The sequence below is a fragment of the Bombus affinis genome, chromosome 13 (assembly GCF_024516045.1).
Source record: "Bombus affinis isolate iyBomAffi1 chromosome 13, iyBomAffi1.2, whole genome shotgun sequence".
Lineage (NCBI taxonomy): Eukaryota > Metazoa > Arthropoda > Insecta > Hymenoptera > Apidae > Bombus > Bombus affinis.
In genome coordinates this window covers 9,700,131-9,722,051 of record NC_066356.1, presented here as the reverse complement: position 1 = coordinate 9,722,051, position 21,921 = coordinate 9,700,131, and the positions used below count along the sequence as shown (strand labels likewise).

Genomic DNA, 21,921 nt, shown 5'->3' with positions numbered 1-21,921 from the left:
AATTCACCTTCATGTTAAAATTCACGGTTCCCATTTACGTAAGTAGCTTATTATGTCCTCTCTCATTGGCGAATTCGTTCGTTCGCCAGTTTAATTTGACTATAACACTTTCCAGCGTCAAAGTATACATTGCCAACGTTTGACGTATCATGATAGAAGAAATGAAAATTAGTTATGCCTGTGACGCGTTCGTCTCATAATGTAAAGGAACTGCTTGGTACTTCGTGCAAAGGAATTACTTCCTCACCTATGAAATAAAGGAATTAGATTTTAAATTGTTGCAAAATTGAACGTTAGAATCTTTTTACTCATAGATAAATAGTTATAGCATGTAAAATGTAGAAATACTTATTTGTATACACGCTCCTAAATTATAAGTTATTTAAAAGATGAGGAGTATATGCGCGAATCGTCCCTTATACAGGTATTAATTTACTAAAAAACTGATAATTCTGCTTGAAAAATATACATTATAACGGTGAAATTTAAAAATTATCGCTGCCTATGCATGATACAATTATACATCTATTTTTTAATATAATTCATATATATTAACCATACAGTTCTTTTTTTTTTTTTTTTTTTTATTTATTAGAATATTTACAATCAATTCTCGTTGAGAATTTTCAGTAACTTAGTTTGGCGTGATACAATGACATGGATTATAATAGTTTTATATTGTTGATTCTAGTAGGACTAATGGTTTAATCTAGTGGGTATTTTCTTTTTAGTTTAAACCATTAGTCCTACTAGTGATTAGTCATACAGTTCTAACGTCTTTTTTTCTGGTCAGTTTAAATACAATTGCTGTCATACCATAAAAGCTGTTTTAGAAAGTACAAAATGCACATCGCTATGGTCAAACGCAGTTTCGGGATTGTACTTTCTGACCTGCCGGTTATGTACCGTCGCGGGTTATGTACTGTCAGCTTAACAATACGCACAAACAGGGTACAGTAAATGGTAATTCGGTAAGTGATGGGTAAGGTATTAAAAGTGTTCGTCAAACAATGCCGAACTCATCTGTTAAGAAACTTTCCAATCATTTCTAAGAACCTTCTAGAAGAAATTCTTTCAATCGTCGTCAAAAAATAGATATTGTTCCTTCTTTTTTAAGAATTAAACGTTGAATTATGAAATTGGAAAATTTCGAATCATAATTTGTTTCAATTTTATGTCAAACTTTCTCCTGAAACATTGAAAGCCTTTTTGTTTCACGAAATAAAAACGAAATTGCGACATAAAATTTCGAAGATCCTAGAAACTTAATATTCTATGAAAAATTCTAAACAAGGTGGAGTAAATAATTTTTAAATAAAAATAAAATTGTTTTTCTATATTCCTATATCTTTTTTTTATTTATTTATTTATTGAAATTCACAATTTGTCCAATTTGGACATTTGGTGGAATTTTTTAACAGTTAAATTAGCATGTTGGCGGCTACCCCCAACGGGGTACCATCCTTCCTATATCTTTGTGGCTCTTAACGCGTAAACTAAGAAAAATGCCATTGTACAAAAAGTATTTACTGACGACTGCAAGTACATCCCATCTAAGAGACTTTTCTAGAATTTCCACGAAAACACTTACCGAGTGCAGATGTTTGCTACGGATTATTGTACCTTCATTTATTTTCGCATTTACGGCATGGGGTACAAAGCGTAGGATAAAGATCGAAGGCTTTAAAAATTCTTACTTTTATGGATAAGAAGGCTCGCAATTTTCGTTGAACTTCAAGAGAAAGTTTTCATTATTATAAAGAATTTAAAAATGTTGCACTTCTAGCAATTGTAACATAAAATATATCAAGTCATACATTATAAACAATATTTATATTAAATATATAACTATATATATTTATTGAATTTCAGTTATAAATAAAGATTTGAAGTAAAATTATATTAAGAAGTAAAATTATTTCTATTTAATAAATTATATACTTTCCTTACTAGGTAATATTTTTGCTTGTTAATGTTATATTAGAAAAGTAAGATATATATTTATAACAATAAAAATTAAAATAAATGAAACAAGTATTTTCGGAGACCTGTCTTTGTGATTTAGCAAACAATTTTTAGTCAAATATAGTCTGCATTTAAATTAACGATACAAGTAACAATCTACTTGTCAATTCAGCAATAATACCATGAAATTGTTAAAATTTATGACTTGCAGAGTGAAATTTTGACCACTTCGACACATCTGCTACAACCCTGGAAATCTCTGTTCAAACAGTATTTCCTTAATTCCTTTCTGTAATTATACCTGTTCGGACTGTAAAAGGAATTTTCGCCAAGGACACAAAAGATATATAGTATGCATGGGTCTATTCTGTAGGATTTCTTTAAGAAAACTAAAATGTAGTTGTTGGATTCTTAAGGTCTAAAATTCATTATTCTGACAGCGCAGTAAATCACTATTACACGCAGTAAATCACGAATACATTAACTTTATTTTCTTATATTTATCAAAAATTTTTAAATGTTCATTAAAAAAATTAAAAATGAGTAAAAAAATATACTCCTAAAAAAATGCTTCCAATAATGTAACAATAATAAAAATAAAGATATTTTTAAGATACAATATAATGTACAAGAATACAATATATAAGAATGTAAATACAATGTATAAGAATACAATATAACTGACTAAAAAAATTTGTAATAAACTTTTCTGAACATTACGCGAATTGAAAAATGTTATAGTTCAAAATAAAACAATATTGTATATGTATATATATATATATATATATGAATAGGGGAGAGAATATTTAAACATTTGATTAAATTCAAGTATTTTTAAACATTCTCATAAAATTGGAAAAAGATATTCTGATACAATTATTCGATTAATCACCTATTTATTGTTTCTTCATCATTCTGTTATTTTATTTATCCACAGTTTAACAATAAAATATTTCTTAAATAATCCCTTCTTACTATTTTAAACAATTCCTTTTTTAGTAATATGCTATTTATAGTTCATGGAATGTAACCATACAAATAATTCTAAAAATCCATTTTATTACCAGTATCTACAATAGCTCAATATGTACTTGTAAAACGTATTTGAATATTCTTGTATTATAAAATTGATAGAATATATAACCTATACTTATCAATATGTCTTTTATCATCTATTAGGATTCTAGATTTTTTTAAATCTGCTTGAATTTTATTACTCTAGTTTATAAAGAAAACCTACACGATGTAACCAGGATTTTATAGATTTTTACTCTTTAAGTTATACATCTGTAAAATATAAAAAATATGTTAAGTACATGTTCAGCGTGCACTATACGTAAGAATAAACGAAACTTGAGTTATTTGCAATATACGGAATAAATTCCATATTTGACGTATCATATCGTGTAAATGGGAAGCACAATTTTCTATTAAGGCTAGCTATTACAATACACTAATAATGAAAAATGCAATGCATATTTCATATCTGGAAAAATTGCGAATTAATCAGCTTTCATCCTTCATACATTTTGTGATTGGTACAATAATGTTTTGAAAAAAAATAAGAAACATTCGTATTCAGAGCTAATAATGAGTAGTGTTCAAGTGTTTGAACATATATGTATATATATGTAGTTTTCATAAAATAGATATAAATAAAATTTAAAATTTTGTTTCAATTAATAACTTAACTTTTTAATTTAACATTTATAATGGCGTCACAGGTGTTATGGTTATAAATGGCTTTACTTTTCTTCTTTTTTTATTTACTAGTGACGCTGACTGCTTTATATTTGATTCTAAAAAAGATTAAATGTTAATATATATGTTAATATATATGTTGATTATTATTAGCTTTTATATTGAGAAATAACTTTGGTATTAAGAAATTGCACTTTCGTATTTATTTTGTTATATTTAAAATTCAAATACTTTAAGACTACTTACTAATTGTAGAATACGTGTATAATTGCTTTAAATCGGCAACTGGTCTTATGGGTTTCGTATCGATTCTAGGTGAAACTTCCAGCGTTTCTTCCTCTATAAAGTAGAAAATAGTTATAATTACACTCTATATAAATATAATATTAGAAGAATAAATATAGCAATAATACAAACCTTGTGAATTTATGTTCGGTAACGATATACTCCGCCTTTTTTCGAATTTTTTTATTGGACTATGCTCTTCTTGAAATTCAATTGCATCATAGTACTCTGTACTAGAGTTTGATTCACCTAAGTAAGGTAAAAGAAAGCTTTTCTTATTAAAAAGTACTTCATTAATTTTCAATTTTAAAACTGAAGTTAAGTTGTACGTTTGTTATATATAATTATATTAAATAATATTTATACTGTATAACATTTTGTTTAGAAATAATGCGTTTAAAGTAATTTTTGTGAACTCATTTTTCTTCTACTAAAAAATTTTACCACTTACAATCCCAACTTTCCATCATTCCAACTTTTATTTATGATTGCTGACTGCTTACTAAGAGATGGAATGTAAATGCTATACCATTTCGGGACAAAAAACGTTACATTTGATTTATATGTTGTGTTTACCAACAAACTTTAAGATACGTGTAAATTTGTAGCTAACGATACTCTTCACTAAAAAAGATTCTATTATGGCATAAAACAGGATTTCCTTAAAATTTTAATTTTTAATACACATATGTAAAAGATAATGGAAAAGATACAAGACTCTTTTTGTAGTTAATTTCCATTGAAAAAGTCATAAAATGCGAAATTGTATTTCCGTTTTGTCTTTGCCGCGTATCGTTACGTCACTGATAGCCACTGGTAGCATTGATGAAGGAGTGAGCCCCCCATTTCCTCTTCGATATATAGTGTTTTAAAATATCACGTGGCTTTCTATCGCAATTGTATCTTTGGTAATTAATACTTGGTACCACGGTTGTATCTTAATACCTAAAGTTTTATTCTGGTAATTTATAGAATTTACAGTTAAGTAAAAAAAAAAAAAAAAATATCCCTACGTGGCATTGTTTATTTTTTTAGTTAAATCGCTTTTCATTTTATATATGGTGCTCAATTCTAGTTTTATACAGAAACGATCAACACATACAATATATATATAAAATATATATAAAAACAATTCTTTTGATTTATGTGTTATTTTATAAATTGTAAGAATATTTTACAATATTTTAATGTTTAAGTATTTTAATATTAATGTAAATATTTTAATGTTTAAAAGTTTGAATTATATAAAGTATGTACTTTTCTAAATATAATAAAGTAAAAAGGTAATGTTTTCATTCATTATTTGCAATGGAATGTTGTGAAGATACAGAAACAACTACAAAACCTGTCATAGATACGGTAAATCTTAAAACTTAAAATTAATATTTTCTTGATGAATTTATAAAAAATTTATACAGTAATTATTAAATTTTTATTAATATAGACTTTCTATTTTATTGTATATTTTAGCCAGAATCAGTGGCGATTGAAGAATCATCAATTTTCAAAGATACAAAAGTGTCACAAGATTTTCAAAAAGATGAAATTTTAAGAGGGAAAAAAGAAGAAGGTACTACAGAAAAAATACCAGAAGTAACAGATAAATTAGAGGAAGATATTACAAGGAAAATACCAGAAGTACAAAACAATGAAAGCTTGCTACTTACTAATAAAATTGAAGCTATAAAAAATATAGAAGAAATATACTCAACTAATTGTTTTTATTACAATTGGAATAATTCTCCAAGATTATTATGCGAAGCAACTGCAGAATATCAGACAACTGAATCATATGAAAATTTTACGAAGGGTTGTCAGTGGTCTCCTGATAAAACATGTTTACTAGTACCTTCTGAAGATTTTAGGATTCGAATTTATGAACTCCCTACAGAATTTTATTCTGAAAAAATTCCTTCAAATTTATCATCCACAAAATTTTCAGCAGCTTTAACAATAAAAGAAGGAGGACTTATATATGATGCTTGTTGGTATCCTTTTATGAATTCATGGGAACCTGCAAGTTGTTGCTTTTTAAGTACAAGTAGAGAAAGTCCTATACATTTATGGGATGCTTTTAATGGTGAATTAAGAGCAACTTATCGAGCTTATAATCAGTTAGTGATATATATAGTTTACCAATATATTTATATTTTCATTAAGTTTTTATTAAATATTCTATTCTGTTGTTAGAGTTGATGAAGTAGAAGCTGCAATTAGTATTCAATTTATTGACTCTGCTAAAGAAGTATGGGCTGGCTTCAAAAATGCTTTAAGAGTGTTTAATGTGGAACATCCAGGTCGCCAAATAAATACCATTCAATTTAAGAGAGATTTTCCAAATGTAATAGGTCTAGTTTCCTGTATTCGAGAAAATCCAATTATGCCAGGATTAGTTGCTTTTGGTACATATTCTAAGAACATTGGTAAGTAAATGATGTCGATAATATTCCATTATGAAAATATCACTAATGCTAGCAATATAATTCTGATAATTCACTTATATACTTTTGTTAGGTTTATATAGAGATGGACCATTATGTACTTTTAAAACAGGAAGCGGAGTGACTCAAATTGAATTTAGCCCTTGTGGAACAAAATTATTTTCTGTAGTTAGGCGTAGTAATGAATTTCTATGTTGGGATTTGCGTAACCCAGGTACTGTTCTGTACTCCCTTGAAGGACGCCAGTCTGATACAAATCAGAGAATTCAGTTTGATATTACGTCTCATGGAAACGAAATAGTTTCGGGTATGTTAATAAATAATAATTAAAATGTTATATTATTGCAAAGATAATTTCTTTTATTATTTTAGGTGGTACAAATGGAGATATTACAATTTGGAAATTACCACAAAGTTCAAATTGCGAAGATCTTCATGCATCACATAAAATAAAATTATCATGTGACTGTATAAATGGTGTAAGCTTGCACAAAAGTTTACCCATCGTTGCTATCAGTACAGGACAAAGGTTTTGTGATGGCCTACCACAAGGTAGGGACAATAGTGTACGACTATGGTTGTGTTCTTAACTTGATAGTATAATAAACTATTGTAAAAATAGATACAATTACTATTTTATAAGTGGAATTTTATACAATACCTTTCATGATTTGATATATGTATAATATAGATTTCTAAATAAAATATTTATATGATTGCGTTTTATTATTTAACTATACAGAACTGTTTATCTATGTAATTTTTAAATAAATTGAATATTTACTTCTACCAATAAATGACATAAAAGTGAAATTTTTAATGGATATAAAATTTATAACAAAATACATTTACAAATAAAAATTATATTTTTATTTTTTAATTTTTTATGATTGAATAACTATAATTTAAAAGTAAACTAAATAACTAAATGTTTGTAAATCAATTTCTTATTATTTCTAATAATTTCTAGAAAAAATTGTTTGAAATATTTCAATTTATTTCAAATATTTTATTTACGAATACAAAAGTTCAAATCTAATTACTATAAATTTGGTATTTTCTTTTAATTAGTTTGATGTGTATATTTGGGAGGAAGTACAACAAATGCGTACATGGTAAGTACATACATTGAAGTAGCACATAAAGGAAGTACAAAGCTTTTTAAAAATTATTTCAAGGAAATATAAAAGTTATAAATATAAATAATTGAATGGAATCTGCTAAAATTCATATTTAAATAAAGTCAAATAATATCTTGCTTATAAATAGAAATTGTTAATGTTTTTAAACAACATTAAACAAATATTCAATTTTATCCTTGTTCTACCTACATAGTCATGGATCTGTACATTACAATTTACAATGTACATTAGTACGTCACAGTCGAGTGAGTCGAATCAACTTCAGTTTCAGTTTAATATTTGAGCATCACGTGGTAGGAATATATATTTTGGCGGACGGATGATTTTTACTGATACGCATTTTTCGAATTGTATTACGCAGTTTACAAAGTGCCTCTATAATTTAGGTACATAACAAAATAAAGAATATTTTTGTCTTAATAATTAACATAATTCCTTGATTAGATGTAGCGAAAATCTATTGAAAACGGTATTTGAAGTTTACGTGCACTTTGCAAACTCGCCGGGAATGTGAAACGTTAAAGTGTTGTATACCCAATTGTATCTCATTCCAAAAACAAAACTTGTTTTCGTTGGTTGCATTGTGGTTTTCTGACGCAAAGAAAAAAACGGGGAGAGGGAAAAAAAGGTAGGAGAAAGGAAAACGTAAACAGAGAAATGAAGAAAGAGCTGAAGTAGAAGGTGTGTGGCAATATGCGCTATGTATTAATGCGTACTAATACTTAATAATTGCTTACTACAACCTGTTTTCTCGGCTGTTTGTAGGAGATAGTCTTTGAAGATATCGAATGTCTATAAAAAAAGATTTCCAAAGGGGATCAGTAAACGATTTCATTTTAATCTCATGTGATATATTAGTAAGAGCGCAGAAGTTCTTATTTTAATTTTCGTGAAAAATTCTTCGTAAACACATTTTTGATGAGATGAACGAAATTCCATTGTAATTCTTTGAAAGACGAAGATTTGTAGAATGGCTTCTAACATGCAATCTTTCCCGCGAATGCTGAAAATGCTGCGGGAAAATAGTAATATCAAGGAAAAACGTGAAGCTTTAACCTATATCCGCAGGTACGAATCTCGATATTTTTATCTGTAAATTCATATATATATATATTACCTTATTTTATTTATACCATACCATATTTTAATTATAATAATATTATTAACTTTTTTTTATATAAAATATATTATATTGTAATATGTAGATTTTGTTAAACTTGCTAATAATCATGTTACTTTCAGCAACAGTAAAAAATTAGAATCTACAAAATCTATTAAAGAAGAGCAATATAAGGAATTATGTAAACTGGTTATAGATGCATTTGCAAATGGAAATAATGACATACAAAATGAAGCATACGAAACATTAAATGTAGTTATTCAGGACTTCAAAGATCATACTTTAAATTTATTTGAAGCTATGTGGCAGATAAGTCCAAAAAATAGGTTTGTTTATATAAAATATTTAAATTTTAATAATTTTTATTTTATTTAATAATTTAATAATTTTATAATTTAATTTAATAATTTTATGTTATTGGTAAACTATAATTTTATTGGTTTATGTAAGCATTAATAATTTCAACTTCTTAACTTAACTTAATAACTTCTTTTAATCATTGCAATTTCAGATTAAAAATTCTTAAGTTATTAGAGGTAGTTGAAGACAGTGCTATATCAACATTTGCTTATGACGCATATGCTGTAAACTTCTTTAATAATTGTATGTGTACAATACAAACAAATACAATGCCATGGACGGCATCAAATGCATGCGTAGATAATCTACAAGCATTGATAGATGCAGAAAGTAAACCACTATCAGATGATCAAAGGGTAGAAGAAGAAACAATTAACTATTGTATAACTTTATTAAGAAGATTGTATAAAGTGGCTGCAACAACATCAGATATTAAAGTTCAAAGAGTATGTAAGCAATATTTGTAATATTACAAAAATATAAAAATACTAAATTGAATGTCTTTACAGTTTCATGCCCTGTTAATGGATAAAGTAATACTGTTAGCTTATATGGGTCATAAACGACAAAGAGGTCCTGCTTTAAAACTTCTACAACAAGCTTTAGCTACAAATATAGTATCACATGTTCGTACTAAACTAGCACCTGCATGGACTCGTTATATAGCAACATTACAGTCTACATACTGCAAACGTATGTTACTTTTAGTATCTACATGTGAATTAGATTGGGCTACACAATGGAATGTTAGTATTCAGTTTCTTGGTGTGGACCTCCATCGTGGTGCTGGTTTAATAAATAATTTATTAAGTGTTGAAGAAAAAGCATTTAAATCTACAGATACAATTATACGCAGGTATATATAATGCTTATATCAAAAATTATATTTTTCAATACAAATTAGAAATAATGATGATAATATCTTATGGTACAGGCAAGCATTTCTTTCATGGAAATTACTGGTGGACAATTTTGCTTTAGACCCGCAAGAACTTGCTACTGCTAGACGAGTAAAATTGCTATGTATTCCATTGAATGCCAAAAATAGTAAAACTGAATTAATAGCATTAACAAAGTTAGAAGTTTGGTGGCATGTAATTGTTAAGCTTTATAAAGACATTCATAAATTTGTTAATCCTGTAATCACACAGTTTTTAAATTTTTGTTTTGGACCTCTTGGAGATACACCATTATTATCTTCAAAGTTTGATGTGGTAGCCTCACCAGGAAAAAGATTTTTTAAAACAAAAGTTGTTGCTGTGGATGCTTTATGTCAACTTCTTGTCACAAAACAAGAAAGTTATACTGCTCCAATATTGGAAGAAAGACTTCCGCATCCTATATCTGATACTGTCTTTCGAGAATGTTATAAAAGTATAATTCACAGTGTAGGAGAAGCTCTGCTTGTACTGAGCCAACTTACAAATGCAGAAATGAAAAACAGATATCAATTTGGTAAAATACTATGGACAAGCTTAGTCAGTTATGTAAAAATTAAAATTAGATCAGAATCAAAAATTGCAGAAAAGGTTGGTTTAAATATTATTAAAGAAAAAATACATGGCTGTTTTAAAATACATTTATATAAAATAATTGCTAAATGATATTTTACAGGAGATTATGTATAAAGATATGACACGGGTTATTGCAGAATTAACAAACTATGCTGGGGATAAACCAATGATTAAAGATTTGATTCTTGACACAATCTTATTTGAAATTGCTGATTTAAGTACAGATTTTGATTTTCAAGATGATACATTGTTAAAATTGGTATTCAAACTTCTACAAACTTCAATTCTAAATAAAGCTGAAAAGTGAGTATTGATACAAATATATATTAGTACTAATACTAGTGCAACATGTGTTATTGTTATAAAAAGATGCACTGAAACATATTATAACTGTCTCTTTAAGGAATCATTATAAAGCATTAAAATGTCTTATTTGGCAATGTATCAAGTCTCAAAAGAAAAACGTGTATTATTTACATGCATTTAATTGTCTGAAAGAAATGCATGAAAAAATATATTTACTATTAAACGCAGAAGATAAAAATGAGTAAGTTATAGGCAATTTAAAATAGTAATTAATATTAATTATAAAGTTAATTTTATCTTACCTTTTTATTATTTTTACAATATTTTCCAGATCTGTTGTTCTTGAATTATGGTTTATTTTGGCAAGTGTATTAGGAGAATATATGAGTGATATACAAGAAATTAATGAAGGAAGTACTACAGAACATAACTTTAAAACTGTTGAATCTATTGTAGCATTTCCATTTATGTATATACATTTGGGGGATCACAAACAGGTTAATTTTATTAAATAATTTATAACTTCTAAATTACATACATAAACTTTTATCTTAGTTTATATGCTATTTATGGTAGGTTCAAGAAGTAGCAAAGGCTTGGAAATGTTTATATAAGCATTTCGAAATGCGAACAGATCTTATAACAACAGTAAAATCAAACGAAGTTTTGTTAAATATTGCAAGTATTATGCAACATTGTTTAACAGAAAATGGAGGATCTTCTAATCTTATTTTAAACTGTTTAGACGCGTTGCTGAATACTATCAACTATAAGCTTTTATTGGGTATGTTAATGATTTAACGGAAGTTTGGAAGGAAACAACCTTAATGAATGTATAAGATAAATATTTAATTTTCAATCTAACTTTCAGCGAATACAGAAATTCCATCTATTATACATCTTATCGTGGATCTTGTCATGTACTTTTTATCTCATAAAAGAACTAAAGAATGTGAACGTGCTCTTAAAGCACTGTCAGCAGTAATTATTACTATCTATGGATATAATGCAGAAAAAGTAATATTATATTTGCTCGTTTGTAAACCTGCTATTGAACTCATGCTTCAATCTGAATTAGAAATGCTACATAAAGAGGTATACATAATTTTTAATATTCTTTTATATTTAATTGATATAATATTCATTTAATTGATGAATATTCTACAATATTTAATTGAATATATAGTAAAAATAAAATTAACCTTAAAATATTTCATTTGTAGATAGCAAGTACATGGGAAAGTATAATTGTAATTTTTAAAGGACTTGGTAAACTAATAAATTATAGTCTTCTTTCATCTTACAAAAGAATAATTATTAAAGCATTAAATCATTCAAGTCTTGACATACAAGTTCAAACAATGTCTCTCTTCCAATTAAAAAATGTGTTACGTGATAGTCCTAAATTAATACTGGAAGAAATTGAAAAAGAAGTAGGGAAAAATAAAATATTAAGCAAGGCTGAAATTGCAAAATTGAAAAATGTTCAAATTGAAAAGTCACTAAGCCAAGTAAGTACTGTTAGTGGTTTTTTAAAAGGGATTAATAGCCAAAAATTAGTTAAGGAATCAGAACCAGTCAGAAATACAGAAAAGAAAGTATCAATTGACACTGAGTCACAGGTATATACATATATATATATATATACAGGATTTATGTAATAATTGTAAATATGTTTCTTCTGTAACTATTATACTTTGCATTTTTTCAATTACAGGATTATGTTTTCATTAAAACAGACTTAAAGTTTGATGTCAATCGCTTGACAGAACACCAGAAAGAGTCTTTGAAACGAAGGAAAGAAGATATTGCAGCATTGTATAATGATTTGTCACAATCTTCATCACAAGATACTCAAAATTTACAAGAATGGTTTGATAAAAAAAGTAAAAGTTTAGGAGAAGCAGAGAAAGATCATAACAAAAAGGATAATTCAATAAGAAATATGTTGGACGATGATGCAAATAAAGAAAACAAAATTGAAATGAAGGAATTAGAAGCAGTTAGTAAATCAACTGCTGAAAATGATACAAAATCAACAGACAACGTTGAACAAAATATACCATTAGAATCTGTACAAAAAGCAAAAGATAATGCTTACAGTAATGAAAATTTGCTCATAGAAGAAGATCAAATAATAACAGTGAAAAATGCTTATGACAATGCAGATCCAAAAACTTCAGCAGATTTAGATGCTAATACACAAGAGAAATCTTTAGAAAATAAAGATGACAAAAGTCTATCTCAATCTATGTTAGATAGTAGTAAACGACGCAGTCGTTATAATGTTGTTGTAAAGCCTGATACTCTGTCAAAACTTGAAGAAATTGTTTGCAATCAACCGGGACAGTCAAACACAAATAAAATTTTGCGAAGCACCTTAAAGACGAAATTAATCCAAGACAAGTCAGAAATAATTAATAAACAAAAAGCATCAGAAAATGTAGAAAATAAATTGACCAAAGAAGAAAGAAGAGGTGTTAAACGAAAATCAATTTCAGATAGTGAAAGCGAAACAACTAATTCGCGTCAACGAAGAAAAGTTCTTTTAACGGAGACAGCTAGTGATAGCGATAGGTGTAAATCTGTAGAAAATGATAATGCAGTAACGAGTGTAATAGCAATTGATGAAGCGAATTTAAGCCAACGTACTAGGAATGAAATATCTCGTTTACGTATAAATATGGTATTTGACAGTCCTTTATCACGTAGTCGGCGATCCAAGTGTTGTGATGATAAAAAGCAACCAGAAGAAAACAAAGGTGCTAATATTGCAAAGAGAGAAGCGAAACATAGAGGCAGATCTAAGAGATCGGATAAAATTGAAGTTAAAAAAGGTGAAGATACAAGAAAGATCTTACAAAATAAAAAGAGTGGATTAGAAGGACAAAGAAAAGTCGAAGAAAATATAAAAGAAGAAACTGCAGAAATAGAAGTTAATTCAAAAAGTATACCAAATAATAAGTGCGATTTACTTAATACCGAAAGAGCTATTGAAATTAATGATACTGTTCAAAATATTAAATTTACTGAAGGTAGAAGTCACACTCAAAATGATATGGAAGATGTAGTAGAAGATTCACAAGCATTATCTAAATTAGATAAAAGTAAATTATCAAAAGTAAGAATTGAACTTAACAAAATTGAAGATACAAAAACTATTTTACAGAATAAAAAGAATTCATTAGAAGGAGAAAAAGAAGTAGGGGAAAAGAAACAAGAAGAAAATGAACAGACAGAAATTATTTCAAAAAGTATATCAGACGATAAATGTGATTTACTTTATACAAAAAAATCTGCTGAAAATAATGTTGAAGTAGTTAATAATAATAAATCATATAGCGAAACACAAATTTTAAATCAAGATCTTAAGTCCATAGAAGGAAAAAGTCAAACTCAAGATGATGCAGAAGATATAGTAGAATGTTCCCAAGAAACATCAGAATTATTAAAAAAATGTACTGAAAAGCAATGTTTTATTAAAATTAATAAAGTGGACGATATTTCTCCTTTGATGAAATGCTGTGATGCTACAGCTGAGGATGAGGAAGTAGCTAAAATTGTTTCAAATGATTGTGATAACGACAATATTGAAGTTCCTAAAGATAATGTTAAGGAATTTGAAGAAACCAATGAAATCAGTATCAGTGAACCAAAGATTTCAACTCCTATTATTGAAAATAATTTATGTGATAATGAAAAGGATAGTGTATCTGAAGTGCAAAAAGTAAATGATGGATCAGTGTTTAAATCCTTGCTTGAGTTATCATCGCCTAAAAGTAATATCAAACGCCAGACAAAATCAAAAACCTACTCAGCACAAGGACGTGCAGCTCATATGTTAGGGTTAGTAACAAAACAAGCAAGAATGGAAGCTGAAGACCATGTAATAAGTTTAGATGAAGAATATACAGTTAAAAGAGTAAAATCCAAAGATACGGACAATGATATGTTGCTTGGAAAAAAAGAACAAGCACCTATGTTGAAAGAAGTTGATAAAATAACAGCAACATGTAGCAGCAGACAAGAGAAAATTTTTAATAATATGAGGTCAACAGATTATTGTTCTTCCCCTCCAATAAAATTATTTTCTAATTTGAAAAATGATGGAGAAAAAGTTTTCACAAAAGCTGACAAATCAGTAGATTGCATATCTGCACAAACTGATGCTCAAACTGATAAAATAGGTGAAGAAACCATGCTTCAAGCAGATGAATTGCCAATTCTAGAATGGTCAAGTGCAAATCCACCTTCATTGACTGCATCTCCAAGTGCAAGTATATTAAAACGTCAACGTCAATATATTCCAGAACCTGATCCTGAATCTGTAACTCCTAGTAAGGTAATCTTTTTCAAATGTATAATAACAGGCTATTTGATAAAATATAAAAATATGATTTTATTTATAATTTTATTTGTAATTTATATATTTCTATAATTATATTGATATGTAAAATAATGTTTCTAAATATGTAAATATTTTTTAACGTAATTTTAGAATTAAGACATGTTGATTGTGATATATTATATTTTATTGTAGCGAAAAAGAGTAAGCTTTGCGGATCCTCCAGTTTCAAAGGAAATGGGATATGAAATTACATCTACTGACTCAATCTATAAAGCTATTAAATTTACTTCGCGTGGACTAGTACGTAAAGATTCGACATTAAGGTTAAAACAAATTAAGCAGAAATTGGTATCAACAGACTCAGATAAGTTGGAAAAAGATGAAGAAACTGATGTGACAAATGCATCTGAAGTTGACATACAATGTGAAAGAGAAAACGAATTATTAACAAAAATAGCTGAAGAATTAGAATATTCCGAGAATGTTACTATAGATACTGATGTGCAAATGTGTAATTCTGTTGAAGATGAGTCAATAAATGCGGTTCCAATGCCAAATAAGACTAAAATTAATAATTTAAACGTTGAACTTGAAATTACCCAAGATTCAACGTTTTCCAAACATGTAGAACCGACATTTACAAGCAAAATAGGTCAAAGCCAAAAAGATGAATCTTTGGAAGTATCAAAAGACTGTAATGTTAGTTTAGAAAGTAATGAATTTGATCATTCAATGACACAGGAAGACATGTTTACCGGAATAGCTACTAAACATAATGATATTGTTGAAGAAAGGACTTCTGATGTTGATACAAGTGCTGTACAAAATACATCTATTATGAATAATTCATTAGATCTGCTGAAATACAATGTTCAGGACAATTCTATAATAAAACATTCATCAGAAAAACATGCGAATTCTGAATATTTGGACGATACAATAGATGCAGCAAACCTTACTGCATTGAATTCTTCAGCAAACTCAGACGAAATTTTCTGCGGAAAATTAATAAGGACTAGTACACAAGCAACTGAGAATACGCAAGAGAATATGCAAGAACAAGATACTCTACCCGTTACAGATTCAGTATTTGGAAGCTTACCTTCAAGTCAAGACAATCAGAATACAAGCGAATTTAATGTAGAAACTCCACATCCAGAATTATTAGATTCTATTCAACCTATATATCCCACATTAATACTGTGTAAAGAACCTATAACATCTATCATTGATCATTTGACTAATCCTCTTTGGGTGCAACATTTACTTACGTATTTTAAACATAGAAATGTTCAAACCATTGGGGATCTCGCCCAATTATCTGAACGTGAAATAAACAGAATTCCAGTAAAGAGTAATTCAAAAGTTGAATTTGTAAAAAGTGTTTTAAAATGTTTTGAGAAAAAACATGCTGAAAAAGTATCAAAAAACAACGAAGTATCATGTTCTGTAAATATTAATGTACCTGCATCTACGCGGAAAGTAACGACCGAAGATCAAGCAATAAAAAGCAGCACTGATGAAATACGTAATGAATTAATAAATCATATACCATTAAGCCAGCCAAGCTCTAGTACAGTTTTTAACAATGTTATAATCGATAAGAATGCATGTAAGATGGTTAAGGAAACAACAGAATCAGCTTCAAATGAATTGTCAAATATGCCTACAGTTGATGCTTCTAAAGCTAATTCTCAAGCAATGTATGAAGTTGCACAAACGACTGGATCAGAATCATCAAATGTGACAACTACGTATGTTAATAATAGTATTAAATTATGTATTTATTCTTTTTTCCTTTATGATGATTGTATAACAAAATTCTGTTTTTATTTAGACAAATTACGAATACGCCAGCATCATCTAAGGTTACCATTTCTACATCAGAAAATGATACTGAAGATTCTAGCTCTTGCGCTGGAAATGCAGTGACAACAACACAAGCAACAAAAACTGTTGGAACCTGTACTAGTATTGATTCTATTTATCTATCCAAAGCAGGAGCGAATAAAGCGACAAAATCGGTTGCAGCACAAATGGCTTTGGAAGACCTTCTGGATGAGATAGATGTTAACTTAGTGCTAGAAAGTGCAGTAAGGAGATGCACCCCAGAAAAACTTCTTCTACAATATAAAGTAAATATTTTGTTTGTATTTCTGTATGGTGTTTCATCACAGCTCTGATGCTGATTAAAAATTAAAAGATATTTAGCTAAAAATATACAATTATTTGTTTTTGCAGAACAAAATGAGACATGTGTCACAGGTGGAACTGGAAAGTGAAACCATCAGAATGCTTGGCACTGAAAATAGAAAAAATTCTAATGAAGTAATATTGAAGATGGCATGCCGTGCTTGTGGAGTGAATAAAGTTTTGCTTCGGCTTCCTGATATTTTCAGTGCTGATAAACAATTTTTTGTAAAAGTATTGAATACATATAGAAAAAAGATAAAGACCAGTGATTGTTTGGATATTCTCGATTTTAACGAAGTTAAGGATGCTGTTTATGAAAAATGTATATCTTCAGAACTTGCTGAAATGTTGTCAAAAAAATTGAAAGAAGAAGAACAACAGGGGATAAGGAAGCCTATGACAGAATTATCTAGTTTGAACGCTATGTTAAAAAGAATGCCAATGGATGTAATCATTAGCCATACAGTCGCAAATGATGAATTAATACCACCGCGTGTCGTTTTAGATATAGCATTGCAAAATAATAGTCCATCTGACATAGCGCAAGCTTTGGAATCTCAATCTTCTCCTGTTATGGAGAATATTTTCAGTAAACTTTGGTCTTCCCAGTTTGCAGTCGAATGTATCGAACAATTCTGTGAATCGAAAGAGGATTTATTAAAGATTTTTGAAGCAGTCAGTTCGAAGTTCAGTCGGGAAGATCTTCTCCAAGTATTCTATGAATCTATGAAGGCTAAACTAATGGTAAAACAAGAGAACGACTAAAACAAGTGTTTTTATTTACTGATCGATTCATGATCTTTGTGTATGATATTTATTATTAATATTATTTGTAATTCTCAATGATATGATCCTTGACAACACTGACATGTATTATAGTATCGTTTTCTTCGCAAATTAAATTTTACGGAGAAATCTGTCGATAGTATTATGTTATGGCATGACATATATTAACAGCTTTGTACTAAGATATAGAAGGTATTTATTAAGAGAACAATTGTCTCAATGATTTAATATTTTAAAATTCTGGTTGTAATTATATTGAATACCATCAATATCTGACTTAACTAAATATGCTTACTATATTTGTTATGTTCTCGTGTATTGTTTATCATGTAAAAAAAAAGAATAACATTTTTCATTATTTAATTTCCGATTATTTTCACATTTATTTCGTCTATTTCATAAAATCAATAGCTCCAATTATAATTGGACGTATTATTTTTATCGATAATTTGTAATTCCAATTTTGAGAACGTAAAAGTAGTTACTTTGTATTATGTGATTGCTAGATTACTCATACAGAGAAGTACTTGAGACGTGATTATAAACTGAATCTTTTTGTAAATGTTATGTCATATAAAAGAAAAATACCCTCTGAGCAAGTAAGGATACTCGATAAGACTTAATGCAATAAATTACTGACTGACAGATTAATAGAATATGTTTTATTTCAAATGATGTTCGTACCACTACTTTGATTTTGGTGCGTTCAAAGAAAAGTATTCTATTTCAGTTAAAGTTAGAAATGAAAATTCAACTTATATAAATCTACTATACAAGCTACACATACAACATCTATTAATTTTAAAGTATACAATATTGTAAATATTACGGATGTAGATTAACTGTAATAATAATTGTTGAAAAAATACCAATATAATCAGTTGGCTATGTATTGGTTACTATGTTGTTAATCTGTTTAGAAGTCAAGGATCAAATATAAATATTTAACACCTAGTTCTTACTAAATTGAGATAGAAATTTCAAGTCTTAGTTTTCACAAGATTCCTTGTCTTAATTTAGGAAGAAAGGAAGAAAAAATTGGAACAAAGTTAGAAAAAAGCTTTTGTTTCGATGTAAAAACTGTGTTCAAACTTTAAAGTATTTTGCACAGACTGGTACTTCAGAGATTATACATTTAAGTACTCTTTTTTGCGTATAAAGAAAAAAAATCTATTTTGTAGGTAGTCTTTTGCGACTGTTTGCATTGAAAATGGAGGAGAAAGAAAGGATAAAAGCATAAAACAATGCCTGTGTATTTTTAAACGTGAATTGACCAAAAGACAGATTCAAATAAGTTCATATTTTTTATTGAAAGCTTGTTCATAATTAACAGTAACCTGAGAAGTTTAATTGCTAATATTAAAAATATCTTATATCAATAGATATCATGAAATCTCATTATTATTAATCGCATCTCCACTGATTGTAATAAAAACCAGCTATTTTTATCAAATGCTTTATTATTCTTTAGGATGTACATGAATATGTATAACATCTCAACATTACATGATCTGTGAATAAGAAAGTTGTTATTATTTGACTGTTACCATTCTTATGTTATTGTCAATTGCCAGTTATTTTCTCTATTGTACAAATAAGTAAATTTATTCGTTGAAATTTTTCTTGTCACGAGATTCATCTGCAATGGATATTGAGCGAGTACTAACAATTGATTTGATTTGACATTTTCATGTTGAGATGTTACATAGTTTAGAAGTAATGTTGTACATACGAGATAGGTACCTTGACACACAGGATGCACTTGTACCCGTCATATCGCTATAATAATGATAAAAAAAAGTATACATACAATAAAAAATATAAAAAAAAAGAACGTTAAATATACAATAATGGATGGTTACGAACATTTATTACCGATTATAAGGAATGATAAGCTTTAAATATTAGAAGTAAGCATTTCTACAAACGTTCTTTAGATATAATAACGACATATTTATCGTTATAAGCGCATGCTAATATCGATGTGAGATGTACGAGTGCCTCGAACAAGCAGATAATTATATATTTTCAAAGATTGACATTTTGCAAACGTTCAGGTTTTACTTTACGAAAAACAAGATCTAACGGCAACAATAATTGATATGTGTTTATGATTAGTCATTTTCTCCGTATGTCTCACAAGTTAGTGTTTTAAGTAAAATATGTTAGAAAAGACAGCTTGCTCCTTTCTGCGTTACAGTTTGGTATGATTTATCAGTACGAAGGAAAACAAAATTTCTTCAGTTTTATTAATCAATAATTAGAATTAATTAGAATATGTTTTAGAATTTAATTTTCGGAAACTTATTTCTCTAATGAACGTTCTAGATATTAATTTTTAAAATGAAGATTCTAAAAGAGAAAGAAGATAGAAGAAAAAGGAGGAAAGAGAGATTAATCGAAAGTTGCACCAATTTTTTCTTTTTTAGGATTAATAAGCACAAGAGCAATTTTGTTGCACGTATCTTCCCAAAGAAGTCTAGTTTATGTAATAATTTGTGGCTTTTAAATCCTCAAGATTTGTTAATTGGTAAAACCCGTATGTGATAAAAGTAACTATTTATTTATTCGTGTGAATATGAAATTTAAATTATTGGCAGATATCGTACTTCTCTTTATCTAATCTGATCGAAAGGAGCTATATACTTCTGCTAATGCATTAATCATATACATATATGTAAACGATTTCAGTTACAGTTTAAACGGTATATACATAGGTTTTCTTGGGTCTTAAACAATATGATACACGTAACAATGATAAATTGTATAATAGATTATACACGTATCCATGTGTGACCTGTAATGATAAATCAATATTTTATACAAATTGATAAGACACAATAAATGAATTTTATAGTTGTTCTGTGTGCATTTTATCTGAAAACCTGCTTCGCAAGACTTGCAGACATTTCGCGTGTGATTTTGATTTTCTCCATTTCTATTTTTAAAGGCAAAGTCGTGGTCGTTTTCGAAAAATCTACTATTATTATATATCGTTCATGCATGAAGATTACAGCGGTAATTTGATCAAAATTCAATTCGTATTTATATCTTATGCTTATAAATTATTTAATTTGATCTTTTTTTTTTTATTTAATTAATTTTAAACAGCCACAGAATTCTCTTTCGCGGAAATGCACGTTTGCCAAGCGTCTTTACTTTTTATTTCCTCTTAAAACATCAATTTTGAAACGCGAAAATAATTCTTTCCGTATTAATATCTATCATTTATAACAGCGAGTATCTATTTTTAGCTACGGTGCTCCATAAATAAGTTTTCGTGTAAAGCCGTAATCGCGTACGCGTCTTATTTGAGACATTATCCACGCTTATTGGATCGAAATCAGAGAGATACGCGTTCAATTATATTTGAAATTGTATATTCCCAAAGAAACTTGTATCAAAATACGATGCCCGCTGTTCGACGTCAGGGGATGCGCGCCATATTCTGCTTCTTATAGCACGTGTAATCGATACACGAAATCCAAAGAGTTATGTATTTATTATTCACATTCTATTTTTCGTCTAACAAACGTAGAGAAAAAATGCTATACGTATGGCGCACGTGTTATAAAACAGGTCATCGAATTAAATCGTACGTGTATTTGTAGGAAATTCAAACGTGCAAAAGTGCATGAAATATACAAAGTAAAATGCTCGTTATAATACTTATCACATGGGGAAAAACTTTATTTAGATTCCATTTTTCTGGACGTGGGATATTGAAATATGAAAAGAGCATATACGGACATCTTTTTCT

General features: G+C 28.3%; 3 protein-coding genes across 7 annotated transcripts; 2 read left to right on the top strand and 1 right to left on the bottom strand.

Annotated features, from left to right (window-relative positions):
- Positions 1-30: 30 nt before the first annotated feature.
- Positions 31-4,831, bottom strand: LOC126923651 (uncharacterized). Of its 3 annotated transcripts, none has more exons than XM_050737338.1 (5): positions 4,403-4,821; positions 4,084-4,200; positions 3,913-4,005; positions 3,658-3,764; positions 123-247 (listed from the first exon to the last, which is right to left on the bottom strand). In XM_050737338.1, the coding sequence occupies exons 1-4, from the start codon at positions 4,419-4,421 to the stop codon at positions 3,673-3,675; spliced, it is 321 nt and encodes a 106-aa protein (XP_050593295.1). In that variant the 5' UTR covers positions 4,422-4,821; the 3' UTR covers positions 123-247; positions 3,658-3,672. The 3 variants fall into 3 exon arrangements, with proteins under 3 accessions (XP_050593296.1, XP_050593295.1, XP_050593294.1); XM_050737337.1 differs by lacking the exon at positions 123-247 and adding an exon at positions 3,147-3,252 and having other exon boundaries at positions 4,403-4,819; XM_050737339.1 differs by lacking the exon at positions 3,658-3,764 and having other exon boundaries at positions 31-247; positions 4,403-4,831.
- Positions 4,832-5,050: 219 nt separating this feature from the next.
- On the top strand, positions 5,051-7,108 carry LOC126923650 (telomerase Cajal body protein 1). The gene is made up of 5 exons (XM_050737336.1): positions 5,051-5,310; positions 5,422-6,065; positions 6,142-6,374; positions 6,466-6,699; positions 6,765-7,108. The coding sequence occupies exons 1-5, from the start codon at positions 5,260-5,262 to the stop codon at positions 6,980-6,982; spliced, it is 1,380 nt and encodes a 459-aa protein (XP_050593293.1). The 5' UTR covers positions 5,051-5,259; the 3' UTR covers positions 6,983-7,108.
- A 653-nt stretch (positions 7,109-7,761) lies between these two features.
- LOC126923647 (telomere-associated protein RIF1-like) lies at positions 7,762-21,020 on the top strand. 3 transcript variants are annotated; one of them, XM_050737328.1, is made up of 17 exons: positions 7,762-7,920; positions 7,979-8,215; positions 8,300-8,602; positions 8,777-8,980; positions 9,166-9,460; positions 9,524-9,870; positions 9,949-10,543; positions 10,629-10,831; positions 10,932-11,075; positions 11,166-11,331; positions 11,411-11,618; positions 11,706-11,929; positions 12,058-12,456; positions 12,552-15,176; positions 15,375-16,936; positions 17,020-17,317; positions 17,424-21,020. In XM_050737328.1, exons 3-17 carry the CDS (start codon positions 8,505-8,507, stop codon positions 18,138-18,140), a joined length of 8,085 nt encoding a protein of 2,694 aa, XP_050593285.1. In that variant the 5' UTR covers positions 7,762-7,920; positions 7,979-8,215; positions 8,300-8,504; the 3' UTR covers positions 18,141-21,020. The 3 variants fall into 3 exon arrangements, with proteins under 3 accessions (XP_050593285.1, XP_050593284.1, XP_050593286.1); XM_050737327.1 differs by having other exon boundaries at positions 7,768-8,215; XM_050737329.1 differs by having other exon boundaries at positions 7,769-8,215; positions 12,058-12,345.
- Positions 21,021-21,921: the final 901 nt, after the last annotated feature.